This window comes from Ctenocephalides felis, unplaced genomic scaffold (genome assembly GCF_003426905.1).
Source record: "Ctenocephalides felis isolate EL2017-DRISC unplaced genomic scaffold, ASM342690v1 CF-g0.4_SCAFFOLD_01886, whole genome shotgun sequence".
Taxonomy (NCBI): domain Eukaryota; kingdom Metazoa; phylum Arthropoda; class Insecta; order Siphonaptera; family Pulicidae; genus Ctenocephalides; species Ctenocephalides felis.
Genome location: NW_020538040.1, coordinates 69,003,166 through 69,028,855, shown reverse-complemented (window position 1 = coordinate 69,028,855; position 25,690 = coordinate 69,003,166). Strand labels below are relative to the sequence as shown.

Sequence of the window (25,690 nt, the reverse complement as noted above, 5' to 3'; positions counted from 1 at the left end):
ATATATTCATTGTCCATAATATATTTATCGTCAATTTGAAATCATAAACTTTTATAATAAAGAAAATTGTAAATTTGTTAATAATTAGATGTTCAAAGTGCTAAATATTATTAAAGTTATGCAATGTACAAATTTCTTTTATTGAACTGCCATAAGGTTAATAAATATATATATATATATATATATATATATATATATATATATTAAATTTGTTGTATAATTTCGATGTTGAAATATGTGATATTCAGTTTTCAGGGCAATACATCAATTAAAAAATTTGTATGACTTTAAAACGTTTTTATTTTTTCCATACGTTTCGACACATAGTTTTGTGTCATCTTCAGTGGACTATGTAATTGTAATCAGGGCCGGATTTAGAAATTTGGCGCCCCGGGGCACCGACAAAAATGCCGCCCCATCCCTGAAATTTTACGAACTTTCGAACTTTTTTTAAAGCAATCGCGCTGCTTCAGCTGCGTAGGGACAAAATATAGGAGCGCGTAAGCGCCGCGTAGCAGTCTAACAAATAATCAATGTTATATAACCCATATAAATGTAAACAAAATTCATACTTATTATTAAAATATTTTTAAAATATCTGATAATTTGATGTGCATATGTCTTATGATCACTTTTGTCCACCAAATGTTTCTTTTTCAAATTTTTTTATTGGATCATCAAAACCGCTAAAGCTGCCTCCCACAAATTTAAGCAGTTATTTATTCTGTAATTTTTTTTGAATGATATTGGACGCTTTTTTTCCCAACAACTAAATTATCTTTTTTGGCATTTTGGCCCGTATCTTCAAAACAGTTGGACCTGCCTTGGCTAATAACTAATCAGCACGTTTCCCTAACAATAGGAACTGAATCATTTAAATCGGTTGATCCGTGTTCCCGAAATCGACTTAAATAATTAAAAAATATTAGATTGGTATTGATGGCGAGACGTGCTGATTAGTTTTTGGCACAAATTACAAAAAATGGTAATTGAGTTTCGATATTTCTTCTCTGAAACAGCTACGCAGCGCGATTGCTTTGCAAAAAGTTCATAATTTTCAAAAAAATTCAAAATACAAAAAATGTGTTTTAAAAGTCTTTTTTTTTTCATTTTCAATTTTTTTCAATTTTAAAGCTTTTTATAAAATGTAATTTTCAGTACGGGATGTTTCAATAATTTGTCTTAAGGCACAATGCCATGCGTCACTAGTTTAAATTTTTTTTTCAACGCTATAAGCTTGGAAGTGCAGAAATTCGTCATTTTAAGAGGGCTCGAGAACTGAAGAAAATATTTTTCTTAAACTTTCAGTTTGTTTACGGATCTTTATATTAGCCAAATTGCCAAATTTGATAATGACTTATTAACCAATTTAATAATTTACGTTTGGAGAGGGAGGCAAGACAAAATAATAAATTTTAATAATCGGTTATTTCAACCCAAATTTTGCATTGCAATCGTATTATGTTTTGTTAATTATATTTCTTGAAATAAAAAATGTTGTTCAAAAAAGTTGATTATATTGTATAGAATTTTTTCCTCACTATCCAAATTTTGCCGCCCCCAAAAATTTGCCGCCCTGGGCAGTAGCCCCGATTGCCCCTACTGTAAATCCAGCACTGATTGTAATAATCCTAATTATTTCCTAATTGTAATTGTTCACAATGCACAATGAAAACCAATTCTTGTCACTTTAAATGTAACAATAATAAATTTTTTGAATGACTTGGTAATGAATTACAATTAGGAAATAATTAGGATTATTACAATTACATAGTCCACTGAAGATGACACAAAACTATGTGTCGAAACGTATGGAAAAAATAAAAACGTTTTAAAGTCATACAAATTTTTTAATTGATGTATTGCCCTGAAAACTGAATATCATATATATATATATATATATATATATATATATATATATATATATATATATTGATTGTTTCTTTTCCGAACAGTAAATCCAATAATAAAAAACAATTTGTTTTTTGAAGATGTTTAATACGACGTTTCGGAACTAGGTACGTTCCATCATCAGGTTTATTCTGTCAAATACAATGTTTTTTAAAAAAATATTGATTAAACAAAACAAAAAAACATTGTATTTGACAGAATAAACCTGATGATGGAACGTACCTAGTTCCGAAACGTCGTATTAAACATCTTCAAAAAACAAATTGTTTTTTATTATTGGATTTACTGTTCGGAAAAGAAACAATCAATATATTGAAAAAATCCAGGACTTATCTATTGAATATATATATATATATATATATATATATATATATTCATTTATATATATATATATATATATATATATATATTTACTCATTCGGGGTAAAATGGGACAGACACGGGACAAACAGATTCAATGTCTTATTTCAAGGGATTTTACGAAATTATATCTACAATATTTAACAAATGCAAAATATAAATTTCATAGGCACATATTTTACAAAAATTTCATTGTATATAACCTTGATCTGATGTTTCACCAGAAATATTTATCAGTAGACTTGGAATAACTATTAATTTAATTTATTATTTGTAAAACGGATTTTTTAAACTGAATTTACGTTTTTAATATTTTTCATTGTTTACGCCTTTTACAAAAATTTCATTATGTATAAAACCTTAATCTGGTGTTTCGCCAGAAATATTTATCAGTAAACTTGGAATAACTATTAATTTAATTTATTACTTGTAAAATGAATTATTTAAACTGAATTTACGTTTTTGCTATTTTTCATTGTTTACGCTTTTTTAGAGTAAAGGTTTAGTTGGTCCTTTAAACCCCAGCCACATGTAAGCTATATTAAAGGTTATATAATAACATCTGTTGAATCTATCTCATCTATCTTAAAATCAATAATACGTCTTATAAAACAATCAAATAACGTATATTTAGGCCTCGTAAATTAAACAACAGTGCTCAACAACCAAAAATTACTAACAACGAAAGAAAATACTTTTGTTATAGATTTTCAATCGGGGCCGTATATCTCCTGATAGTGACATTGCTTGATTTAAGACGTTGGCTGGTTACACATCTTTTTACCTATCTTTTCAAATAATGTTGTTAAAAAATTCTTAACTTTACTTGTTTTTGAGATATTGGTGGTGGACCCTTTTTACCGCGCACCTCTAAGCCCCGCTATACTATATACATACTTGTATGCACTCGTTTCATCGGAAATATCCAATACTTAAATAATATAGTATATGTTATAAATTATGAAAAGGCAAAAAAAGAATATATGTATGAGAAACATATGTATATGTAAGAATATTTTATATATATATCTATATATATATATATATATATATATATATATATATATATATTTGCAAACATCTTCCTGTACTTATACCACAAGCATTAAACAGAAGAGGGAACAGATTGCACAAAAGGTTCCCATAACAATCAAAACGGCCTTTTAATAAATAATGAACAACTTGTGCTGATTTAAGATTTGATGAATAAATAAGACAAATTCTAATTAATTGCTTGAGAAAGTGTAAATCAATAATTAAATGTACTTATATTGTCAGAGTGATATATTGTTATGAATAAAACTAACATTATTATTTCGTATTGTAATATAAAAATTATATATTAATTTGAAAACATTTAATAACAAAAAAAATATCTATGATCTAACCAATAACTAAAGATACTTTGCAATTACTATTCCGCAGTTTGTGCATATATTTTCATATAGAAATAATTAATATTATACTTAATATTAATGTTACTTTTGTTTATAATGATAAAATATGGTGTAATTATAAATATAATAATGGTATCTTTATTTTATATTTTTTTATAAACGTTTGGAGTTGAAATATGGATAGACAATCGACATATAACTTTGAACAAATTCGTATCTGTAATTATATAACTTAAGTCTTAACAAAAGCCACGATCAAAATCACACTTAGATTATATATAAGCTTAATCTAAATTATATCTAGCTTAATCTAGACTATATCTAGATTTGATGATGATCATTCTGAAGATGTGTGATATATTAATGGCACATAATAAGGACAAATAACAAGTAAGTACATAATATAATTTGCATCATAGCACTATTTTTCAGTAATCATTACTTTATAAATTGGATTATTACACAGACTATAAATTGGCCTCGAACGGTCGCATTACTTTCTCAACATTTTTATAAAAAAAAAAACTTTATAACTGACTGTACTTTATAACATACTTTATGAACTGACTACTGACAAATAGTGCTATATGGTGCTATTTATAATTACTTACTTTTGTTATTTGCCATTATTATGTGTTAGTGTTATTCTAATAAGTTTGCAATTTTTTTAAGATGTTGAGATACATATATGAGTAAGTTCTTCAAAGGCGATATATCAAATAAAAGTCATCGCAGTGGATAGACTTATGGGGTAATTCTGCCATAACAGAGCTCATAACATAGCGTTGTCTTATGCTTGTTTATTAATAGTGAAAATTGCAAAAATGTCTATCTATGTTGCACGGCAAATAGATAGATCAGGCGTATTTCACATATAAACAAGCAAGGAATAATGTTATGATAATAGAATTTTAGATGGTGCAGTTATCGTAAGATTCTTCTTTGCTTGTTTATATATAAAATACGCCTGATCGCAAAAATTTAATCAGTTCTTTATCTTATCAATGCAAGTAAAATCTTTTTTGAATTATTAAAATCGGACGTTCCGTTCTCTTAAAAACTGAAGTACCGTTTTTGGCACTTTTTGCCCCGTATCTTTGGAACAACCAGACCTGCCTTCGCCAAAAACTAATCAGCACGTTTACTTATCAATACAAAATTTTAAACTATTCAAATCGGTTGATCCGTGTTCCCAAAATCGTCGACGAAAATTTGTATACTCTTCTTTTATCTATGGTTCTAAAGGTATGCCAAAATGTTCAGAAGGTTTTGAAATGTAAAGATATATAAAAAAATTCATTTTCGATTTTTTTTGCGATTACTATAACTTACCCGAAGTTAATAAATTAAATACATTTTTAAAAAAAAACTGTAAGTTCAAGTTTAATCATGTTAAACCATAATACAAGTTTGTGTTCAAGTTAAAATCAAAAGTTTAACCATAATACTGTATAACATTCTGTTGAAAGTATATATTATGTATAAAGAAGTATTTATTTATTTAAAAGTTTTAGATATGTGTTGAATTCCTTAAAAAAATATATTTAATTTAGTTTTGTATTTTTATCCTGGTGATTACTGAATTATTACACACCTCAAATATCAAAACGTATAATAATAAAGAAATATTTTTTTTACTACTTTTTATTTTCAAATATATATATATGTATATATATATATATGTGTGTGTGTGTGTGTGTGTGTGTGAGAGTGTATACGTATTATGAATGTTAAATTGACTTAACCGTTTGATGAATTACAATTACATATTGCGAGCTGTAATTTAGTTGGTAAACATGAATTTATTTTGTGCGCTATTGGTGTTATTGCTCCTATTGGTCAACTTAACGCTCATGTTTTGACGTTTGTGAGAAATGTTGTTCTTGTGGATTTAAATACTCTATTTTAAAACTATTCAATATTTATCGGAACATTAATTAATAGTAGTCGGAATATATATTATTTTAACATGTATTTTATGCTCTTACTACATCAACCGTCATCACGAGTTAACAATAAATATGTTAAAACTGTATTCGATTATGATGAGGATAACTGTCATATGAACAAATAATAAAAATAAGTAGTATCAGTAGTGAGTAATTTTAGTTACTATTTATCTAATCTTTTATAATTGGAGCTCTTGTATTCAATAACCTTATCATAGAATATAACACAATTTCAAATTTTACACAATTTTCACAATTTATAATCTTTATTGTATAAAAGAATTCACTTTGGATGTTTAAACCATTCTTTTTTCAGAAAATGTGAGAATTATTATTTGAAACGCAAGTATTAAATTTTTCAAATTAGTGTCTAAAAAAACTGCCATCATGGAGATTGATATTAATGAGACACGTTATACTCAACATGTTTTTCTTGAGGATCTTAAAATGGATTCGAATATGATGTGGTTGATTGGGTCTTTAGTGTCAGCATTGGTTTGGATTGTCTACATAACCTTTTATAATTCCAGAGTTTTTGGGTATATTGTTACTAGAATGGTTAATAAATTTATTAGCAAAGGGACATTTTTTAAACTAGGTTTGTATGAATTTTAAAATCAAACAGTTTTTGAACATATTCTGCAATAATTATATGCATATATATATATATATATATATATATATATATATATATATATATATATGCAATATCTATAAACTTGCAAATTTCTACAGGTTCAATTACAGTCAGTCCATTGGCAGGCAAGTTAATGTTTCGAGATTTTGTATATATACAAAGTGATTTTACAGTTCGTATTCAAGATGGTTATTTTATTTTTCGCTGGTGGAGATCTTATATCCCTAAAGATGTTTCTGAGGATCTTAGTCATTCTGACACGAGACTTTCTATGCTACTTAATGGATTTGAACTGCATGTTTATAATAGAACTCGTCTATATGCAAAATTAGAAAAGACATTTGGTTTGGAACCATCAATATTTTTACCAGTAAGTTTTATAATAATAACTGTTTCAATTGTGTTGTTTTAATATGTATTTGGAAAGTTGTTTTTTTTTACAGTTGCTATATACTGTATTGATATTTTTGCATAATTACAAACTAATTTAAAATAAGTTAAAGAAATTATTAACTAATATATGTAATTTTTTTTAGAATGATTTTGATCATATTTCTGATATCATTAATTCATCAGAGAAGACTCTAAATGCTTCAGGTACCAATATTTAAATCTAAATTATGTAATCATTATCTATTATAGATAAAAAGTAAAAATAAATTAAAATTAATTTACATTTCAGAAAGAATAAAAAATGCAGCTTATAAATCTAGACCAGAAGCAACAATGGCTAAAACTTGGAGAGATTTGATACCTGTTATAAAAATTGACATCATATCTGTAAGTCGTCATAATTTAAATAAAAATGGTATTGTTTATCTTTTATATATATATATATATATATATATATATATATATATATAAGTGATAAACAATTTATGTCAATCACTTGCGCCACATGCATATTCAAAAAAATCAGTTAATACTTTTTGAATAAATTTTAAAATAAATGTTGTGAAAAAATCTTTATTTTAAAATGTTTAATTATTATAACTGTTTATGTTTTCATTCAGGGTCGCGTGGTCTTCGGAAATAAATTGATTCCCACAACATTATCTATAGGATTAGAAGAAGCTCATTTGTTATATAGCACAAAACCTGCAGCATCTCCACTGGATTATCTAATGCACTTTGTGAAATGTCAAGCCGATAATTGTAAGGTCATGCTAGCGAATAGTCCTAATTACACTGGGATGATTGATGAACCACCCAGGTATGAATTTAATTAATAAACTTTATTCCAAAAACTTTCTAATCTTTTAAGTAGTTTCCAATCATACAAATAAAATTTTAATGGATTTATTTGTAAGACTGGAAAAAATAACATATAACAAATGTAAGTTACTTTTAGTATTGTGAAAAATTGTTTTTCTGTGAATAAATATGCTGGAACGATTTAAAGGATTTTATGAGATATTATATAAGAATTTATTTTACTCATATTTATCACAACTAAATCCCATCACTTGTTTTTTTACAACTAAATCTTGTCAGCAAACTATAGGTTTGCTTATGAGATTCAATCTTATGTTGGGTCAAGCTCATTTCAAAAATAATTGATATTTATTTTTACTTAGAATTAATATGCTTATCAAGTGTAAATTAAAAGAATATGAATTGGAGATTATGTTAGTTAACTTTTACTATTACATATACAAAAACAAAAATATTTTTACATTATATTGGCAACAAAACCTTTTTTTTTTGCAAAATTATTAAAACATTATCTATGAATTATTTAAAAATTTTAAATTTTAATTTAATTATATTTATTTTTTATATAAATATTCTTGCTTTCATAATTTTGTACAAATAAATAGTATATATAATGTTCAATTTTAATATTTTGCAGTGTCTCGAGTCATTTCAGAATTATGAGGATTGATTCTTTAATCATTTTTTTTTTGTAAATTTAGCATTCATTATATTATTTATTACATTATAATATTCTGTATAAAATATAATCTGATTGTTGAAACAAGCTATAAACAATAAAAAAAAAATGAGTAAAACATCATTTTGGAAAATGATTTTTATTAATCTTTTTTTTTATATAGATATATGGGAGAAGGATTTGTAATAATGAGCTCAAATTATATAGAATTATATCTGTATATGGATGAACCAGGAATAGTTCCTGAACAACCAGGAATCAGTCATCTTGCTAACGGTGATGTTGTCGAACCATCATTACCTATGTGGGGAGTTGACATTAAATGTGGAAAAGGTAGTTTAATTTTATTATTATCGTATCTATATATACTTACATATATATATATATATATATATATATATATATATATATATTTATATATATTAAGCTGGTCCTTAATATGGACATTTTCGAATTTCCTTGCTCCCAAGGGCTCAAATGGTTCCAAATTGATAAAAAACAATTCTCTATAGCTATTTCCATACGAGGTTTGAGTGAATTTCGCGCTATCTAAAAGTTAATATTTAGAACTAAAACTTTCAGAGAATTGTTTTTTAACAATTTGTAACCAATTGAGCCAATTCGTAAATGTCTATATTAAGGACCACCATAAATATATATATATATATATATATATGTGTGTGTGTGTGTTTGTGTATTTATACATTTTTATAAATGTTATATATATATATATATATGCAGGAACAGATTTTAGCTATGGACCATGGGCAGATAGACAGAGAGACCATTTATTCAAATTTTTCTTTCCAAATGACTGGCAATCAATGAAGGTTAGCATTTTATTTAAATTTTTAAAGTTTCTTATATACAATGAATATATTTTTTGTAGTCATCAAATACATATCTTGTACTCAATTAGTAATTGCATGTAATTTTTTATATCTACATATATTTAATTGATATAATTTTTTATTGCTATTTTACACTCTATAAATAATTGTGTTTTTGTTTAGGCCACCGAGCTTCCGAAACCTGGTGAGAAAAGACAAATGCAAAATTTTGATATACGTTTGAGTACATTAAATGAAGCTACCATTGATATTCTATTTTCAAAAAATAAGGTAATAAGCAGCATAATACATATTTTAGCTTTAAAATAATGTCACTTATTGTCTTTATTTGTAATCCAGGAGACTAATGCAGTTCATGTGAATATTGGAGCTGGTTCATACTTAGACATTACATTACCTTGGATGATTGAACCTACAGGTTTTACCACTAAAATTAATGGTCAGCTTCTTCATTTGGAGGCATCAACTAGCTTACAAGTAACTCTTAACTATTTCTTACTCTAACAAAATAAATAAAATTACTCATCTGGGATTTTGAGGAAATTTTGTGCGGTTGCTAGTTAAACTGAATTAATATACTCAAAATATAGTAATACCCAACTTAGTGTGGTTGTTTAGTTACATTAATGTCGAGCTTAAAGCAAAAGTGCAAAGCAGGGTATTACTGTTATTTAATCATCAAGGTTGTAGAAATCAAGCATGTATTTTGTGCACCATATTGAATTGCATCGGTAGAATACTTGGTTCTGGCAATAGAGAAAGTAATCATTATGTTTATACATGTATACATTTGAACATTTTTTTTTTTTTTTAATATTTTCTCACACCAAAGATACTTCTGTCATTTGTGTTTTAAATATATAATTAGAATGTGGCTTTGATTTAAAGATTTTTGATTTTTAATTAATAGTAGTCGAAATATATATTATTTTAACATGTATTTTATGCTTATGCTTTTACTACATTAATCATCATCACTAGTTATGAGAAACAAATTATATTACAAAAGAAGGGTTGCTACTTTGTATTAAGAGTTTATAAAAACTAGACTATTATTGGTCTCATTAGTCACATTTTTTATTTTTTTTTATTTTTGGGTTAAATTTAAAGAGTTATTTTGTAGTCAAATATTTGTACAAACAATTTTTTTTATGAACAATAATTAATAATATAAATTAAATGGTAATTCATATTATTACAACTCTGTAATAAATATTTTTTTTCTACACTTTTAATACCAATAAATTACTCAATTAATACTAACAATGTTCTAATTTGATACTTGGTCAATTCAAGTAGATTCAATTTGTTTTGATTATCATATCAAATCTTTGTATACATACATACATAAAACTAGTTGTTTAATTATGATAAGTTTAAGGCTTTAATTTATACGTTTTCTGTTTATATTATAAAATTTAGATAGTTCAAGAGTGAGTGAAGATAACAAATTTTGATATCTCAATATACAAATGAAGATATACAAGTATCATCAGAATGCTATAATTACATAACTAATTATTTTATTTTTTGTCATTAAATTTACAGTATCGAAGTTTGGCTGAAAGTGAAACATTAGAATTTAGTGTAAAGTGTCATTATCCTCTGAGATGGAATCAACATCAAGAATGGACCTTACATCTTACAGGTTGTAAGGCAACTGCTCATCTTATATATTCACATAAAGAATTTTTTCAAGGTGCTTATACCATATGTCACTTCTTTCACCATATAGTGCTTTATCCAACTGTATTTTATTTTCATCATTACTTTAGATCTTGTTAATGACTGGGCTAGTAAACAAAGACCTGACTTATTAACATTCGTTCCATACACTTGGAAATTTTCACTTCTTTTAAAGGAATTTGAAATAATTACTATGAGTAATGAATATAATTGGATCGATTGCAGTTCGACACATCAAGAAAACTGTCACCTTGCATTCTGCGGGGATTTGTTTGATTTTTCATTTGACTTGCCATTTAAAGATTTTCTGCCACAAACCATTCCCTTACGATTTTGGATACAGGTAAATATTATACATTTCCAAAAAATAATAAACTAGAATATAAAATACTTATTTATAAAAAATTTAAGGATAAGTTACCTAAAATAAAATGGATGCATATGCATGCATGCAATATATTGCAAATTTTATTGATATTTACAATTTCAGGGTGAAGGATTAGATTTAAGTTTATATTTACCAGAAATTTCTACTAGTCGTCCTGTTATATTAGCACTTCATTCAAATGCCAAAATATTATCAAGAAATGGTCCAATAAATAGTAATTCATTTAATACTAAAAAATGGAGAAAAATATGTCAAAATTCGTAAGTTTTTATACTATGCATAAGCTATATATAGAAATATATATATTAGAGCTGGTCAATTTGTATGAAAATAAGATACTTTGGTGAAGAAACCAAATGTAAAATGAATTCTGATGTCCCATGCATTGACCTAAAAACAAGGATTAAAATTTGAACCCATTTTCAATAAAGGAATGAAACAAATTGTTACTTTTGATACTTTACTATTTCTCGCTGAGTTATATCATTTTAAAAAACAAAAGTAATTTTTTCCATGTTATTTTCATAAGAGACTTTAGTTGGAGTGCGGACTACCTTAAAGTTAATGTTCAGAGTAGTACTGATTGATTATATTGAAATACCTAATCATATATGGTTTAATATATATAATAACATATATGGTTTAATGGACATTTTATATTACACACTACTTATATGATAAAGTAGTGTGAAGTGAAAGGTGTAGGTGAAGCAAAATTAAATATTTAGATCTTTGTGTTTCGCTTGATCTATATTTTTTTATCTTTGTATCACATCTGTATCACTTTTAAAGAAATATTAAATTATTATGAACACTATGTAATGTATATTAAAGTTTTGTTTATTTTTTAGCAATGGGTGGATTGATTGTTGGTCAGTTCCTATAATAGCACTTAGTATTAATTATATTTATCATCCTCGACCACCACTAGGACCTGATCCACAGGCAGATATAACAACACCGGAGAAGGAAGAAATTCTGCTATCCCCCATGAGAATACCGAAATTTCAAAAGTCACCTGCTATTCATTGGAAAACTCAAGTTAGTTATGTTTTGTAAAAAAAATATTTAAATTAACCATTCAAAGAGTTCCTTAAATATATCATAAAAATTGAAAATACATCTTCTTATTTGAAGACAATACGATCATAAATTAAATCTTAAAAAATAAATAGGTAAATTTTAAAAAATAAATAAACATTTCAATTTTTTTTGTGAATGAGTCTAATTTTTAAAAAATAGATTTTTTTTAATTTCAAATTTTTATTCATTTATTTTTTCACCCACAATTTTTTTTAACAATAGTTCCAGTGATTTATCTTGAAATGCAACGCCATAAATTACTATGTCAATTTTTATTTAGTGGTAGTTTGTTACATATAATTATATTAGCTATTTTTTATTAAGTATATAGCCAAATTTTAATGCTAATATGGAAACATTAATGATTAAAATTGCCAAGATAATTGTAAAATATTATTAATATATTTATTTTTCTGTACTATTTCTCTCATATTTAAGGGGGTCTTCCTATGTGACGGCCTGTTTTTTAGGGATATTTTAGGATTTTTTTTCTACGACCAGTAAATATTTAGAGTTTCAAGTTTTTTATCATTAATTAACACATATTTGGACAGTATAAATATAAAATTTCAGCTAAAAATATTCAGTCAAACTAGAGTTACAGCGCTCTGAACACCCCCGCCTCGAAAAAAAGACCCACTTCCTCCACGATTCCGGCTGATCGGCTTATCAGAAACAAAAAAATAAACGGCGTTTTAATTTGTAGGCTTAAAAGCGCGGAATGACCTATAATCAAATGAATATAAAAAAAATTGGATTTTTGATAAACATTTGAAATAAAAGTTGCAAATTAGGCGTTTTTTTTTGTATTTTGCTATAAAAAAATCGAAGTTTTGAAAATTTTCGATTGATAATAGTTCATTTCATGCGTTTAAATATATTGAGTGTGCCCTGTAAATTTCAAGTAATTCGGTCCAGCCGTTTCTGAGATACAATGGAGGAAAGTTTGAAAAACACAGTTTTGAGAAAAACGCGTTAAAGATAAAATGATCGTTGTACTATATACTATATGTATACTTTTTAAATGGCTGTAACTCAAAAACTATTTGAGATATCGATTTGAAATTTTAATATGTTATTTTTAAAGGTTTAATCTACCGAAATATGAAAAAAGAAAAAAATCGATTTTTTCAACCCATCACATAGGAAGAAGACCCCCTTAAATCATATTAAAACATTTTGTATGATGTGTGTTCTAGTTTGTCTAATTTTTTTTCAGGTTTGATATTTGACCATACTAATTTCTTGAATTTTATTATAACTTAAATATTAACATTATTTGTTTAAATTAAATTATTCCTTTACTGAAAATAACCGCTTCTTCAACTTTTGGAAAATGTGATGTTTATTATTATTATTGGCTGTCTTTAAATTGTATTTAACTTGTACAGAAAACAATTTGACCTTATTTAATAATTTTTATTTCCAGCCTGGAGCCAAAAATTTTGATCCCCAAGCCCTTCCTCCAGATAAAATATCAGTTGAATTAGAAATTGGACCTTCAGTTCTATTGGCATATGGATCAGTGCTTAGAAACTTTATTCATCTTAAGGTATATAAAATACTAATAATTTAAAAAATTTACATTTATATGAAAATATCTAAAATGAAGCCATCAAATTTTAAAATAAATATGAAGTACAATTCAATTTTAATTAGATATGGCTATTAATTTATCTTATACTATGTTATATTTATACAGTTGAGAGACGACTTACATTGGTGTTACATTGGTGTTACAGACGACTATGAGCACGAGTTGTGTACTTGCTCAGATTTTTTCAACTTTTAAATGTATTCTACCACACGGAATAGAAAATTTTGGATAGTACAAGAAAAATAGAATATTCATTCTAATAATGCTAATTAAAAATTAATCCAAACAACCACACTACCCGAAAATTCAGAACATATTTTTTTCACTTTTATATGCTCTAATAAATAACTATTTAACACTATTTGTTATTAATAATATAGTCCAGATCAATGGCAATAGAATAGCATTATTTGTTTGTCAATGTCTTTTACAGTTTGCATATTTTCAATGATATTTTGATCAAATGATGAGCTAGGTTGTTTAAAATTGATATATCAGATTTTTTTTCGAAAAGACCTATAAAATGGCATCAAATTCATTTAAATGGGTGTGGGGCAGATGCAAACACGTTCATACCCTTTACTTTATTTTATGCATAGAAACAATTTTATATTATTGTGATGTTTTGTTTTACAACATTGTGATGTTTAAATTAATCTTTGATGAATTTTTATTAGGAAAATATTTTTGGTGACAGTCAAACATTTACTGACATGCATCAAAACTGTACACAACAAAATGAAAAAAACACTTCGAATTCTTCAGATAATTCAGCTAATGTGCCTGAAATAAATGTAGAATTTCACGGAATGCAGAAAAATCAATTTGATCCAAGAATGTACAGACCATTAGATGTTGTTGTTACTATAACAATGCATGATATTCAAGCTCACTTAGTAAAGGTAACGTAGTCTATATATTATGTATACAATCAAAATTTTATTAACAGTTATTTCATATTGCTAATTACATATTATTCAATCTTTAATTTATATAATAAAATTAATTATATATTTTAGAATTGCAATCCTGAGGACCCTCCATGTCCAGTGATAATAATTGAACGCTTAGGTTTTGAAATGCACAAAACATTCCGTGAAACTAGATTACAGCTTTTGCTATCACCATCATTTTTAATTTGTGCAGATAACAATGTGAGGATGAACAAAGACAAACATTTGCAACAAGGTCATTTAATGCTATCTGCGTTGCAGGTATAATTTGAGTAAATATTTCTTGTAAGCCATCTCGATTTGAAAAAAAAAAATTAATTTTTTTTTTTTTTTTCAATTTCTATTATTAATTTGTAAAACCATATAATTATTTACAAATGTATACATTGGACAAATTCATAACTTTTATTTAATAATTGAATAGAATGCTGGAAATTTTATATATATATATATATATATATATATATATATATATATATATATGAGTGAGTTCTTGAGGGCGATACATCAAACAAAGAAAAGCCAAAGATTTATAAAATAATCTTTATTTCCAAACGTTTCGACATTCAATTTAATGTCATCATCAGTGGATATTATGTTGGTTGGTTACATATAGAGAGGTGTACACAGCACTAGAGATTGGCACTAACATTTATACAACTAACTTGTCAACACTATGCATTTTTTATATCTAAAAATAAAAAAAAAACTATATATAAAAAATGCATAGTGTTGACAAGTTAGTTGTATAAATGTTAGTGCCAATCTCTAGTGCTGTGTACACCTCTCTATATGTAACCAACCAACATAATATCCACTGATGATGACATTAAATTGAATGTCGAAACGTTTGGAAATAAAGATTATTTTATAAATCTTTGGCTTTTCTTTGTTTGATGTATCGCCCTCAAGAACTCACTCACATATTTCAACATCAAAATTAACTACTAAATCATATATATATATATATATATATATATATTTTATATATTATATATATATATATATATATATATAAATGCTTCCTTTGATTATTATAGGTTCGTGGTGATGCAATGTTTAGTAATGAAGGTTGTTCATTGGATGATGAAACGTTGGAATATGCCTGGCTAGTTGAAGCACAACTTGGCAAATTTTCTGGAAAAATTACTATGCCACAGGTTTGTCATTTATACTGTATACATGTTTGATTAAATAGTAATCTCAATAGTTAATTTTATTATTTTAGTTGTGTCATATAATTACTGGGCTTGAAACATTAGTATTATTAGTAATTGATGCTGAGAATTGTTTGAGGCCACCAAGCAATGTGCGACTTTGCCATCATGGTGTAGCATCTGATATGTGCACACATTCCATTAATGAAATTCGATACAGGTATTGTCATAAGCTTTACTTTATTAGTAATGACGTAGTAAATTTATAGTTTATCATTTAAAATCTTTTAATATCATGTAAGTGAAGAATGGTTCACTGAAATATATATAAATATATTTTAAATATATATATATATATATATATATATATATATATATATATATATATGTATATATATATTATAATATAATATATCATTTTGTATTATCTTTAATTACACTGTGTTGTTTTTTAATTATATGAAATTTATAATTAAATTGATGAAATTAATCCTTATCTGAATATTTGTAAAAGTATTAGTAAACACTGAATGACTTTAACTATTCAGTATATAAATCTTTTCAGTAGTAGTGTAGTATAGCAAAAAATTTAAGTAATATTAGAAATATAAATTAATTGCATCTTTTTAACTAACTTTTCGTAGGGTAAGTTATTGTAATCATCCAATATATCTACATTTCTGGTTTATGAACATTTTGAAAAAAATAGATGCGTGTGTGTGTGTGTGTGTGTGTATGTGTGGATACAATTTTTTGTCGACGATTCCGGGCGTACGGAACAACTGATTTGAATTATTCAAAAAGCAATCGATTCCTATTAATAAGGAAATGTGTTAATTAGTTTTTGGTAAAAGTTTGTCCAGTCGTCTCAGAGATATGGAGCAAAAAGGGCAGAAAATAGAAATTAAGATTTTGGGAGTACAGAGCATCCGATTTCAATAATTTTTATTTAGAAATTCTAAAGCTCAATTTTATACTTGGAATGAATAATTTTAACTTTGCAATTCAGCTTATAAAATTCTTAGAAATATGAACCCTTCATTCCTAACTCCTCTTCATTAAGTTCTGTTCATTCACTTTTCATGTAAACTTATATAAACGTTATCATCCGTATATCAACGGTATTTATAATAATATATTCGAATCCAGCAATTTGCCGCAAGGCACTATGCCATACACCACTAGTTAACTTCCCGTAGGGTAAGTTATTGTAATGGGACGAAAATCGGAATTGAAAATTTTTACATTTCTCGACGTTTTGAAGGTTTCTGAACATTTTGGCATACCTCAGAAAAAATGGATGTGTGTGTGTGTGTGTGTGTATGTATGTATGTATGTATGTATGTATGTATGGATACAATTTTTCGTCCACGTTTTCGGGCGTACGGATCAACCGATTTGAATGGTTCAAAAAACATTCGATTCCTATTGATAAGGAGATGTGCTGATTAGTTTTTGGCAAAGGCAGGTTCAGCAGTTACGGAGATAAAGAGCAAAGAGTGCAGAAATTAGAAATCGAGTTTTTGAGAGAACGGAGCATCTGATTTGAATGATCTAAAAAACATTCAATTAGTAATGATTGGTAGAAGTGGTTATTAGTTTTTCGCATAGGCAGGCCCAGCCATTTCGAAGATACAGAGCTAAATGTACAAAAAATGGCAGTTTTTGAGAGAACTAAGCGTCCGATTTAATTGATTCAAAGAACTTTCTGCTTGTCTTAACAAAATAATCGATTTTGGAAGAAAAAAAAATTGTTTCAACTTTTTTTTTTTTTTTTTAATTTTTTGTATATCAAAAATAATTCAGATTTTATTTTTAATTCTGACTATAGTTCTAATATACTTCACAAATAATTTCAACTTTGCAATTCAGTTTATATAATTCTTATAAATATTAGACAATGTTACAATATTTATAATAATCTATTTGAAAACATTCAGTATTCTTCTAACATTTCGTTACGGTACAGGAAGTTTCAGCAATTTGCCTTAAGGCACAATGCCACCCACCCCACTACTGGTTTTATTATATGTTTCAGAAACTATTTAATTTTGATTCTAATAATGGCATCATGATATTTTATATTTTTTAACAGAGAAGCTTCTAATTTTATAATCTTTCAATCTCAATTTTTTTTATTGTAAACTATGTTTTATAGATGTCCATCAAGTGAAGATATCAAATACCGAATGGTTAGACTGGCGATAGATGCTGTAGATATGTATTTAGTGGAACATGGTACTGCACTACATACATGGGTAAATACCAAAAACTTTACAATGATGTGCATTGTTAGTTGTGTTACTAACATATTTTTGCAGATCTCTCCTATTAGATTTTCTACTTGTAATTTGCATGGTCATCAAGTAAAATCAGGTATAACAGGAATGCTGCCCTTAATATTGATCAGGCAATTTATATCTGCTGATAGTCATTTCAGTAATTCATATAGCAATACAAATACTACTAGCAGTGGTCGATCTAATTATACTTATAAGGAACACAGGTAAAACAGTACAACTCACAACTCATAGATCAAGTTAGTCATTATTATTTTAATTTTCAGAAGTTGCCATGAACTGTCTGAACATTGGCTGGAAGTGGGATTCATGACTTTTGGTCCTGTTATTATAGAGGCTGCAACTTCTTTGCCTTCTCCTGATCATAGTTTACATATTGTTCAACATAAGTATGATCATATTATATTCTTATTCTGGAATCTTATGTCAATTGATATCTGCTTTAGTTAAAGCAGCAGTCTTTATTTTCTGTCTTCATTTTGTGGATCTTTGTTTTAAAAAGCTTTGTACAAATAGCTTAATGCAATTATCTTATGTATATTTGTATCTTATATATAAATTTGTAAAAATATATATTCACATACAATTAACTTTATATGAAATGTGATGCATTATAAATTGTATAATTTTATCAAATTCCCAAAATTGCAAGCAATATTTCTTAAAAATACAGTTTTGTTTTATTTTTAAGATTTTTAAGAACACATGATAAAAAGACGAAGCGCTTATGGTTTCTGTGGACCACTGAAGATGAAGGTGTCTCAAAAGATAATTCAAAAAATCCCCATTGCGGATGTCTTGGTGGCTGTGCTTTCTTTGGCAGTAATAAAAATGGTGCATGTTTTTTTAAACCAAAACCACAAGACAAAGAAGATGGAATTAATGTTGCAGTTTTTTGGTAAGTTTATTATATATTTTATACTGTATAAAATATTAAGTTTTGTATTTATTTAAACTTACTATAAAATAATATTATTAAAAATAAAATGAGTTTCAAGCAAAGAATACATAGCTTCTCTATAGATTGACCATTATGCCAAAATTGAAAAATGAATCATTTTTTTTTCAAAAACATGAATTATGCATTCTTAAAACTTAGATAACTAAAAATTGTTTAACAAGTTTTCTTTTTCATTTTGTACAAGTAATAAATATATTCATATTGTTTTATCGCCATTTAAATTTTAGGTAAAAAAATAAGATGATAGTATTGACTAATAATTATTTATTTCAGTATAAATAAACCAAACGAAGATATTGGATTTGGTCAAAGCCTTCTACATGAAGGGCAGCTAATATTTCGAACTGCTCCTTATGATACGAACAATATAATATTACAAGAATCATATACATTGCATAGAGAAAGTCAAAAGGTTAAAACCATATTAAATATTAAGACTTCAATTTGATATTAATTATAGTTTTTAATTATAATTGTATTTTTTTAAATTTAATTCTATTTTTTAAATCAGTCAGGAGATGCTAAGTTACACAACAGAATGTCAACTAAGGAATGTAGATCAGCAGCTAAATTGGATGATATCACTAGTCTAAATAATAAATTGAATGCATCTAAGCAATCATTTTCATCAATTAGTAACTCTGATGATTGGAAGGCTGTAGGACGACGGTTCTCATGTACTTCTGCAAGGTTCGAAATGATTTGCACCATGAATTATTTCATAATAGAATATTTTTCTCTAATATTGATAAGTAATAAAAATAACGAAATTATTGTACTTACAAATTTGCAATAAAATCAAGTCTAATTTTATTCAATTTAAACTGTATTGAAACTAGTGTGAGTTTTCAATGTTCAGGTACACCTAATATTTGACTGTTAGCTAAACGTAGAATAATCAATTTCTTCAATTTCTAATAGAATTTGCTTTGATTTAGTTTTCTCTAATACTTGGTACAGTTCAAACTTCAATAATATCATAATTTATTTTTATTATTTTATTTTAGAAGTAATGCTGCCAAAGCTTGTGAAGTGCCTTACGGAAGATTGAAAGAGAATGATCCCAGCAATGAATACGATACTAGAGTATTGAGTTCAAGTTTACAGATATCTCAAGAAACTAATGCCCCCAAAAGCAGTGCATCTGATTCTAGACTTGCTGTTGATTATTTTGGAATTGGCTCTGATGAAGTTAGTGATCATGTATATGTATATATATATATATATATATATATATATATATATATATAATTGTTTGCATTTATTCATCAGGTTACAATAAAAGGCAGTGACTACAATGGAGAAACAAGCAATGTTTTGGAATCAGAGTTACTCTTGAATGTAGGATCCGATTGTTCAGAAAAATTTAGGCAAAATGTAAATTTTGATGAAAATATTTTTACGCAGCTAATTTAGTATTTGATAAATTATTTGTTTTATTTTAAGGTTCAAAGAACAATTTCTATGACAAGTGACAGTCATTCGGAAGCTTTTTTCTCTGCAGATGAAGATTTAACAGCAAGTAGAACTGCTAGTTTAAGACATACTGCATTGACATCAGATCAATTTAATCTTAATGGAAATAATAGGTATATAATACTTTTGAATTAGTACCGCTTTTTAAGTAAAATATATATAAACAAATTATGAGTAACATTTTGAGTTCAAGTAACTACATTTAACGAATCGGATTTTTGTGCTATAACAAACTTATTTGAGCAGTTGATTACATAAAAATTTTACTTAAATTTTGTTATTTTCTTATTTGTGAATGTTAATAAATCTATTAATTTTAGGAAAAAATGTGCAAGTGATTTGAGTATTACAAACTTAGACAAAAAGATGGAGGTTAAGAGAGAGTTGGGTGTTCCTGATGGTATTTCAGGAGTTTGTCAATTTGGTAGGAAAGCAACGAAACATACAACTCATTGCAGCGATCATGAGATCAATTCAAATGTTTTTCTTTATCCTATGGATAGAAAAATTGCTGAACAAGACACTTTGGTATGTTATTATGTTTATTATATATATATATATATATATATATATATATATATATATATATATATTAGGGTGGTCCTTAATATGGACATTTTCGAATTTCCTTGCTCCCAATGGCTCAAATGGTTCCAAATTGATAAAAAACAATTCTCTGAAAGTTTTAGCTCTTAATATTGTCTTTTAGTTAGAGCGCAATTCAATCAAAGTTTTGTATGTAAATAGAATGAAAATTTTTTAAAAAATTTTGCAGAGCGTCGAATTTTCCCAAAAATTTTTTTTTCAATTTTCAAATTTTTTTCCATGCTTCAATTTTCAAATTTTATTTCCATACAAAGTTTGATTGGACTATCTAAAAGTTAATATTAAGAGCTAAAACTCATATAAAGCTAATAAATATATATATACATATATATATATATATATATATATATATATATATATATATATATATATATATAGCTTCCAACAACGAATCCAAAAAGTAATAAATAAAAAAAAAACAAGTTTTTTTTAAAACCATTTCTTTATTTATTTACTATCGACGTTTAGGAACTAGGTACGTTCCATCTTCAGGACATTGTCAAGAAACATAATCTTGATAAGATTTAGGATTTTTTGTTCGAAGATCTACAAAAAAAAATATATACGAGGTCTGTTCAAAAAGTACCCGGAATTTTCGTTTTTTCAAAAAAATATTTATTTATTCGTCTACATTAATGTGGTCCCCTTCAAAGTAGTCCCCCCCAGATATAATACACTTATGCCAGCGTTTTTTCCAATTTTCGAAGCACCCTTGATATTCACTTTTTGATATGTCCTTGAGCACTCTCAGCGATTTTCTTCAATCGAGGAAAACCGCCGTCCTTTCATGGGTCTCTTCAACTTTGGGAATAGGAAAAAGTCACACGGAGCCATATCTGGTGAATTTTTGCACTTTGCAACACTTTATTTCATTTTTTACGCAAAATTTAATACAAATTCTTTGACTTTTCAATTCTTCCATTGTAAAAATCGCCGAGCTCAGAAAAACACGTCGAACCTTAGCGACTACCACAGACAAAGTAAACAGTGAATATAGCTGAAAATTTCATCATACTTTAGGGGCATGTATACCAACACAATAAAAAAAAAATTTTGACAATCAGACACTCCAGACCCGCGAAATTTAATTATTAGTAATTCCGGGTACTTTTTGAACACACCTCGTATATATATACATATATATATATATATATATATATATATATATATATTACAACAATTTTAAATTGTATGTTATATATATATATATATATATATATATATATATATATACATAAATAGGAGATTGCTGTATTCATGCAATTTAATTTGAACTGAGGAACACACAAGTGAAAATACTATCAAAACTGTATTACATATTTAATATATGTAAGATAAAAAAGTAATATTTTATTTATAATTTCTGAATAATGTGATTAAATATATATATATATATATATATATATATATATATATACAGTGATACACCACATTACGTACTTAATTCGCTCTGAGAGAAAGTTTCTTTTTTCATACAAATATATGAAAATAGCATTAATTTGTTCTGTAGTTTGCAATGTGGTCATAGAAAATAAGATTTTTTTTACATATAATTAAGGCATTTAGAAAACAAACTGTCGGCAGTTTTTTTCTAGCAAGTATATTTTCACAGCGGAGCAAAAATTTGTAAGGTCCACTCTTTGAATTAATTTAAGCAACATGTGTTTTTTGACTACTAATGACAACAATTTAGTACGTTGTGTGAAGCGAAAAAAGTTTGTTATGCACATCGTCCATTGTGCGAGGCGTACGTTATGCGGGGATCTCACTGTATCAATTTGAATTAAATGATCACTGAAATCAAGCCGATTGTGAATCATCCGATGTCTAATTCGAATCAAATTGAACCAAATCATGCAAGTCATCATAAGGATCAATCCTTAGCCCATTATTATTTCTCATCTATAAAAACCTTTCACCAAATTGTACAGGGTTTATGGTTGCTCATGTTAGCACAATAGAAGATTGCCGCGAGGTATTAAATGAGCTATTAAGTAGAAATGATTGTTATATTTTATATTATTTAATATATTATATAAGTCGCGATAAAATATGTTTGCAATCTTTTACTTTAATGATTAAAACTGATTGTTCACTGTTGTTTGCATATACTGTATTTCTTAATAGTAGCACTAAATATGAAAATAAACTCATTATCAGTTAAAACATGTTTTAAATTAGGTTATTTAAATGTCTCTCAAAAAGCAAAAGCATTCATAACTGAAGGCAACTTAAATTTTAACTTTGGCCATATATGATCGAAACATAAATGATAGACATATTTGTTAATTTATACGACATTTTTGCAATGTTTGCTAAAGTACATTTTACATGTTTTCAGAATAACCATGAAATGGATTCATCGGATTCAAAATCTGCTTCAAGCAGTTCTTTTATATCGGCTTTGTCATCACAAGAGGACATCACATTAGTTAATCTACACATGCAAGGAAATAAACCTATTATTGATTCGCCGCTTCTTATGGCCAGTTATGTTACACATTTAGCACAGGTATGATATGCTTTATGTCTTTATAAAAAATGGCAAGTATCATATGGGTGTAATATTTAAGTCGTTCGTTGCTTGTATTAAATTATCACTTACCAACTTACAGCTATTATTAGTTATACATATTTTGTATTTATAATTATTTTAAAATATAACTTCTGCAAATAATGTTTGTTCAATACTAAATCTTATCAATTGAGTTAAAATATTAATATTCATATAAAACTAATAAAACTAATGTATGTATTCACACATGCAGGTCCGGTGCTCCAAATGGACTACAAGTTCATTACCTTTTGGAACAGATGCCTTTTCAATGCCAGTTTTTAGAAAAAATAGTGAGGGATGCATGGTTTACATAGGTATATAAACACTTTAATATTGCATATAATAACATATTATTGGACATGTAGGAAAAAATACTTTGCTGAATTTTAGATTAAAATAACATTTTTACAGTTTATTACTACATTTTCCAGTAGGTTTTCTTACTTATTAAGATTACTTTTGTTACTTATTATTTTTCTTTTTTCTATTACTTTTATTTATTTATATTAAGGAAGGTTGTAACTGAGTTTTTGTGGTTGCACATAAATCTTGCATACTTTATAATCACATTACCATATTTGATGACTATATGTATATTATACCAAGAAAATATTGACTCATTAATGTATGCAATGCTATTATATAATTTGGACTACTAGGCTCCAGATATTTACCGCATTTTGATACAATGGTCGAAGGCCTTTCAAACCTGCGCATGGTGGATAGGAGTGATTCATCGCCTACCAATCGTAAAACACCTCAAGGCGTGCAATCTCATCCATATACATGGGATAGTTCTATTTTGCTCGCGGCTAGCAGTGAATCAGAGCCAGATCATATAGGTAAAAATGTTCTACCTGCTCTAATCAAGCTTAATTCTATACAACAATAATAATATTTATAGAAATTAAGTTTAAGCATAATTTTTCAAAGTTAATGTGGATTATTTAGAACTATTTTTTTGTGAAGAAGAATTGGTTTAGAAAGAAAGAAATGCTACATGAATGTAGGCACATTCAAATTTATATTTTACTAAGATATACTTATTAATATAGGTGAAGGAGCAAACTCTGATAGAGAATTTTTAGCTTGTCAAACAGAAGCAGTATCACGAAGCACTTGTATTGTGCGCTTCAAAGGGGGAGTAGATGTTATGATAACTCCACTTGTGCTAGAAGGCTTGCAAAGGTTTATATGGTTTAATTTATATTTGTTCAATCTATGACTCTACTTAATTTCTATATTTATTTTCCAGGCTGATTGACAGCCTGACGCCAACAATGGCTAGTTTGCATCTTCTTACTGTAGTCAATCATTTGCATGCATCATGTGTAGGAAAAGTACAAGATGCTAATATATTAAAGAAAGATGAATCATTGAGTTATTGGTCTCAGGTAATAATTTGATTTATGGAATGATACATATTTTGAATCATATTGTTATTAATTTTATATATATAAAATACATATAAATAAAGTGTAGCAATATGAAATGAGTGTCTAGATACAAATGTCTCCATTGGAAAGATTTGTTGTGACCGATTCTTAATTTTTAATAACTTTCCGAAGAAGAAAAATCCGATTTGCTTATTTTGTTATCTCGACGTTTCAAGCGATTCTGAATCGAATGAGTGTGTGTGTATGTATGTATGTATGTATGGCTGAGTGTATGTGTACGTGAGACGATTTTTTACCTTTCGTCGATTTCAAACATTTAAAAGCCATTCGATGTATCTCGATGAGGAAGGACTAGCGGTTCACAATTCTGCGTGACAATCGGCCGACCCATTTCTTTGTAATTACCAAAAATGTGTAAAATTTTTTGTCCACGTTTTCTTTAACTCACAATTCTAAATCACCACAATTTGAATTTCAAATATTCAAAAACCGTTTGAAAGATATTGGTTGGGAATCGCGCTGATTAGTTT

The 25,690-nt window shown here is 27.0% G+C and overlaps 1 protein-coding gene across 1 annotated transcript in view; it reads left to right on the top strand.

Moving 5' to 3' along the window:
- Nucleotides 1–5,713: 5,713 nt before the first annotated feature.
- The window catches only part of LOC113375268 (uncharacterized protein KIAA1109), a 62,223-nt gene continuing 42,246 nt past the window's right edge, over nucleotides 5,714–25,690 (top strand). The window contains 34 exon segments of the mRNA XM_026615210.1: nucleotides 5,714–5,763; nucleotides 5,934–6,215; nucleotides 6,353–6,624; nucleotides 6,791–6,851; nucleotides 6,937–7,034; nucleotides 7,268–7,467; nucleotides 8,312–8,481; nucleotides 8,890–8,978; nucleotides 9,162–9,269; nucleotides 9,339–9,476; nucleotides 10,548–10,698; nucleotides 10,775–11,028; nucleotides 11,176–11,333; nucleotides 11,925–12,114; nucleotides 13,586–13,708; nucleotides 14,431–14,655; nucleotides 14,773–14,967; nucleotides 15,747–15,866; nucleotides 15,935–16,083; nucleotides 18,022–18,121; nucleotides 18,185–18,369; nucleotides 18,430–18,552; nucleotides 18,855–19,061; nucleotides 19,398–19,536; nucleotides 19,636–19,814; nucleotides 20,132–20,315; nucleotides 20,397–20,501; nucleotides 20,571–20,713; nucleotides 20,921–21,128; nucleotides 23,548–23,718; nucleotides 23,975–24,077; nucleotides 24,423–24,605; nucleotides 24,819–24,951; nucleotides 25,019–25,157. Coding sequence (XP_026470995.1) covers nucleotides 6,005–6,215; nucleotides 6,353–6,624; nucleotides 6,791–6,851; nucleotides 6,937–7,034; nucleotides 7,268–7,467; nucleotides 8,312–8,481; nucleotides 8,890–8,978; nucleotides 9,162–9,269; nucleotides 9,339–9,476; nucleotides 10,548–10,698; nucleotides 10,775–11,028; nucleotides 11,176–11,333; nucleotides 11,925–12,114; nucleotides 13,586–13,708; nucleotides 14,431–14,655; nucleotides 14,773–14,967; nucleotides 15,747–15,866; nucleotides 15,935–16,083; nucleotides 18,022–18,121; nucleotides 18,185–18,369; nucleotides 18,430–18,552; nucleotides 18,855–19,061; nucleotides 19,398–19,536; nucleotides 19,636–19,814; nucleotides 20,132–20,315; nucleotides 20,397–20,501; nucleotides 20,571–20,713; nucleotides 20,921–21,128; nucleotides 23,548–23,718; nucleotides 23,975–24,077; nucleotides 24,423–24,605; nucleotides 24,819–24,951; nucleotides 25,019–25,157 — 5,214 coding nt within the window. The 5' untranslated portion in view covers nucleotides 5,714–5,763; nucleotides 5,934–6,004.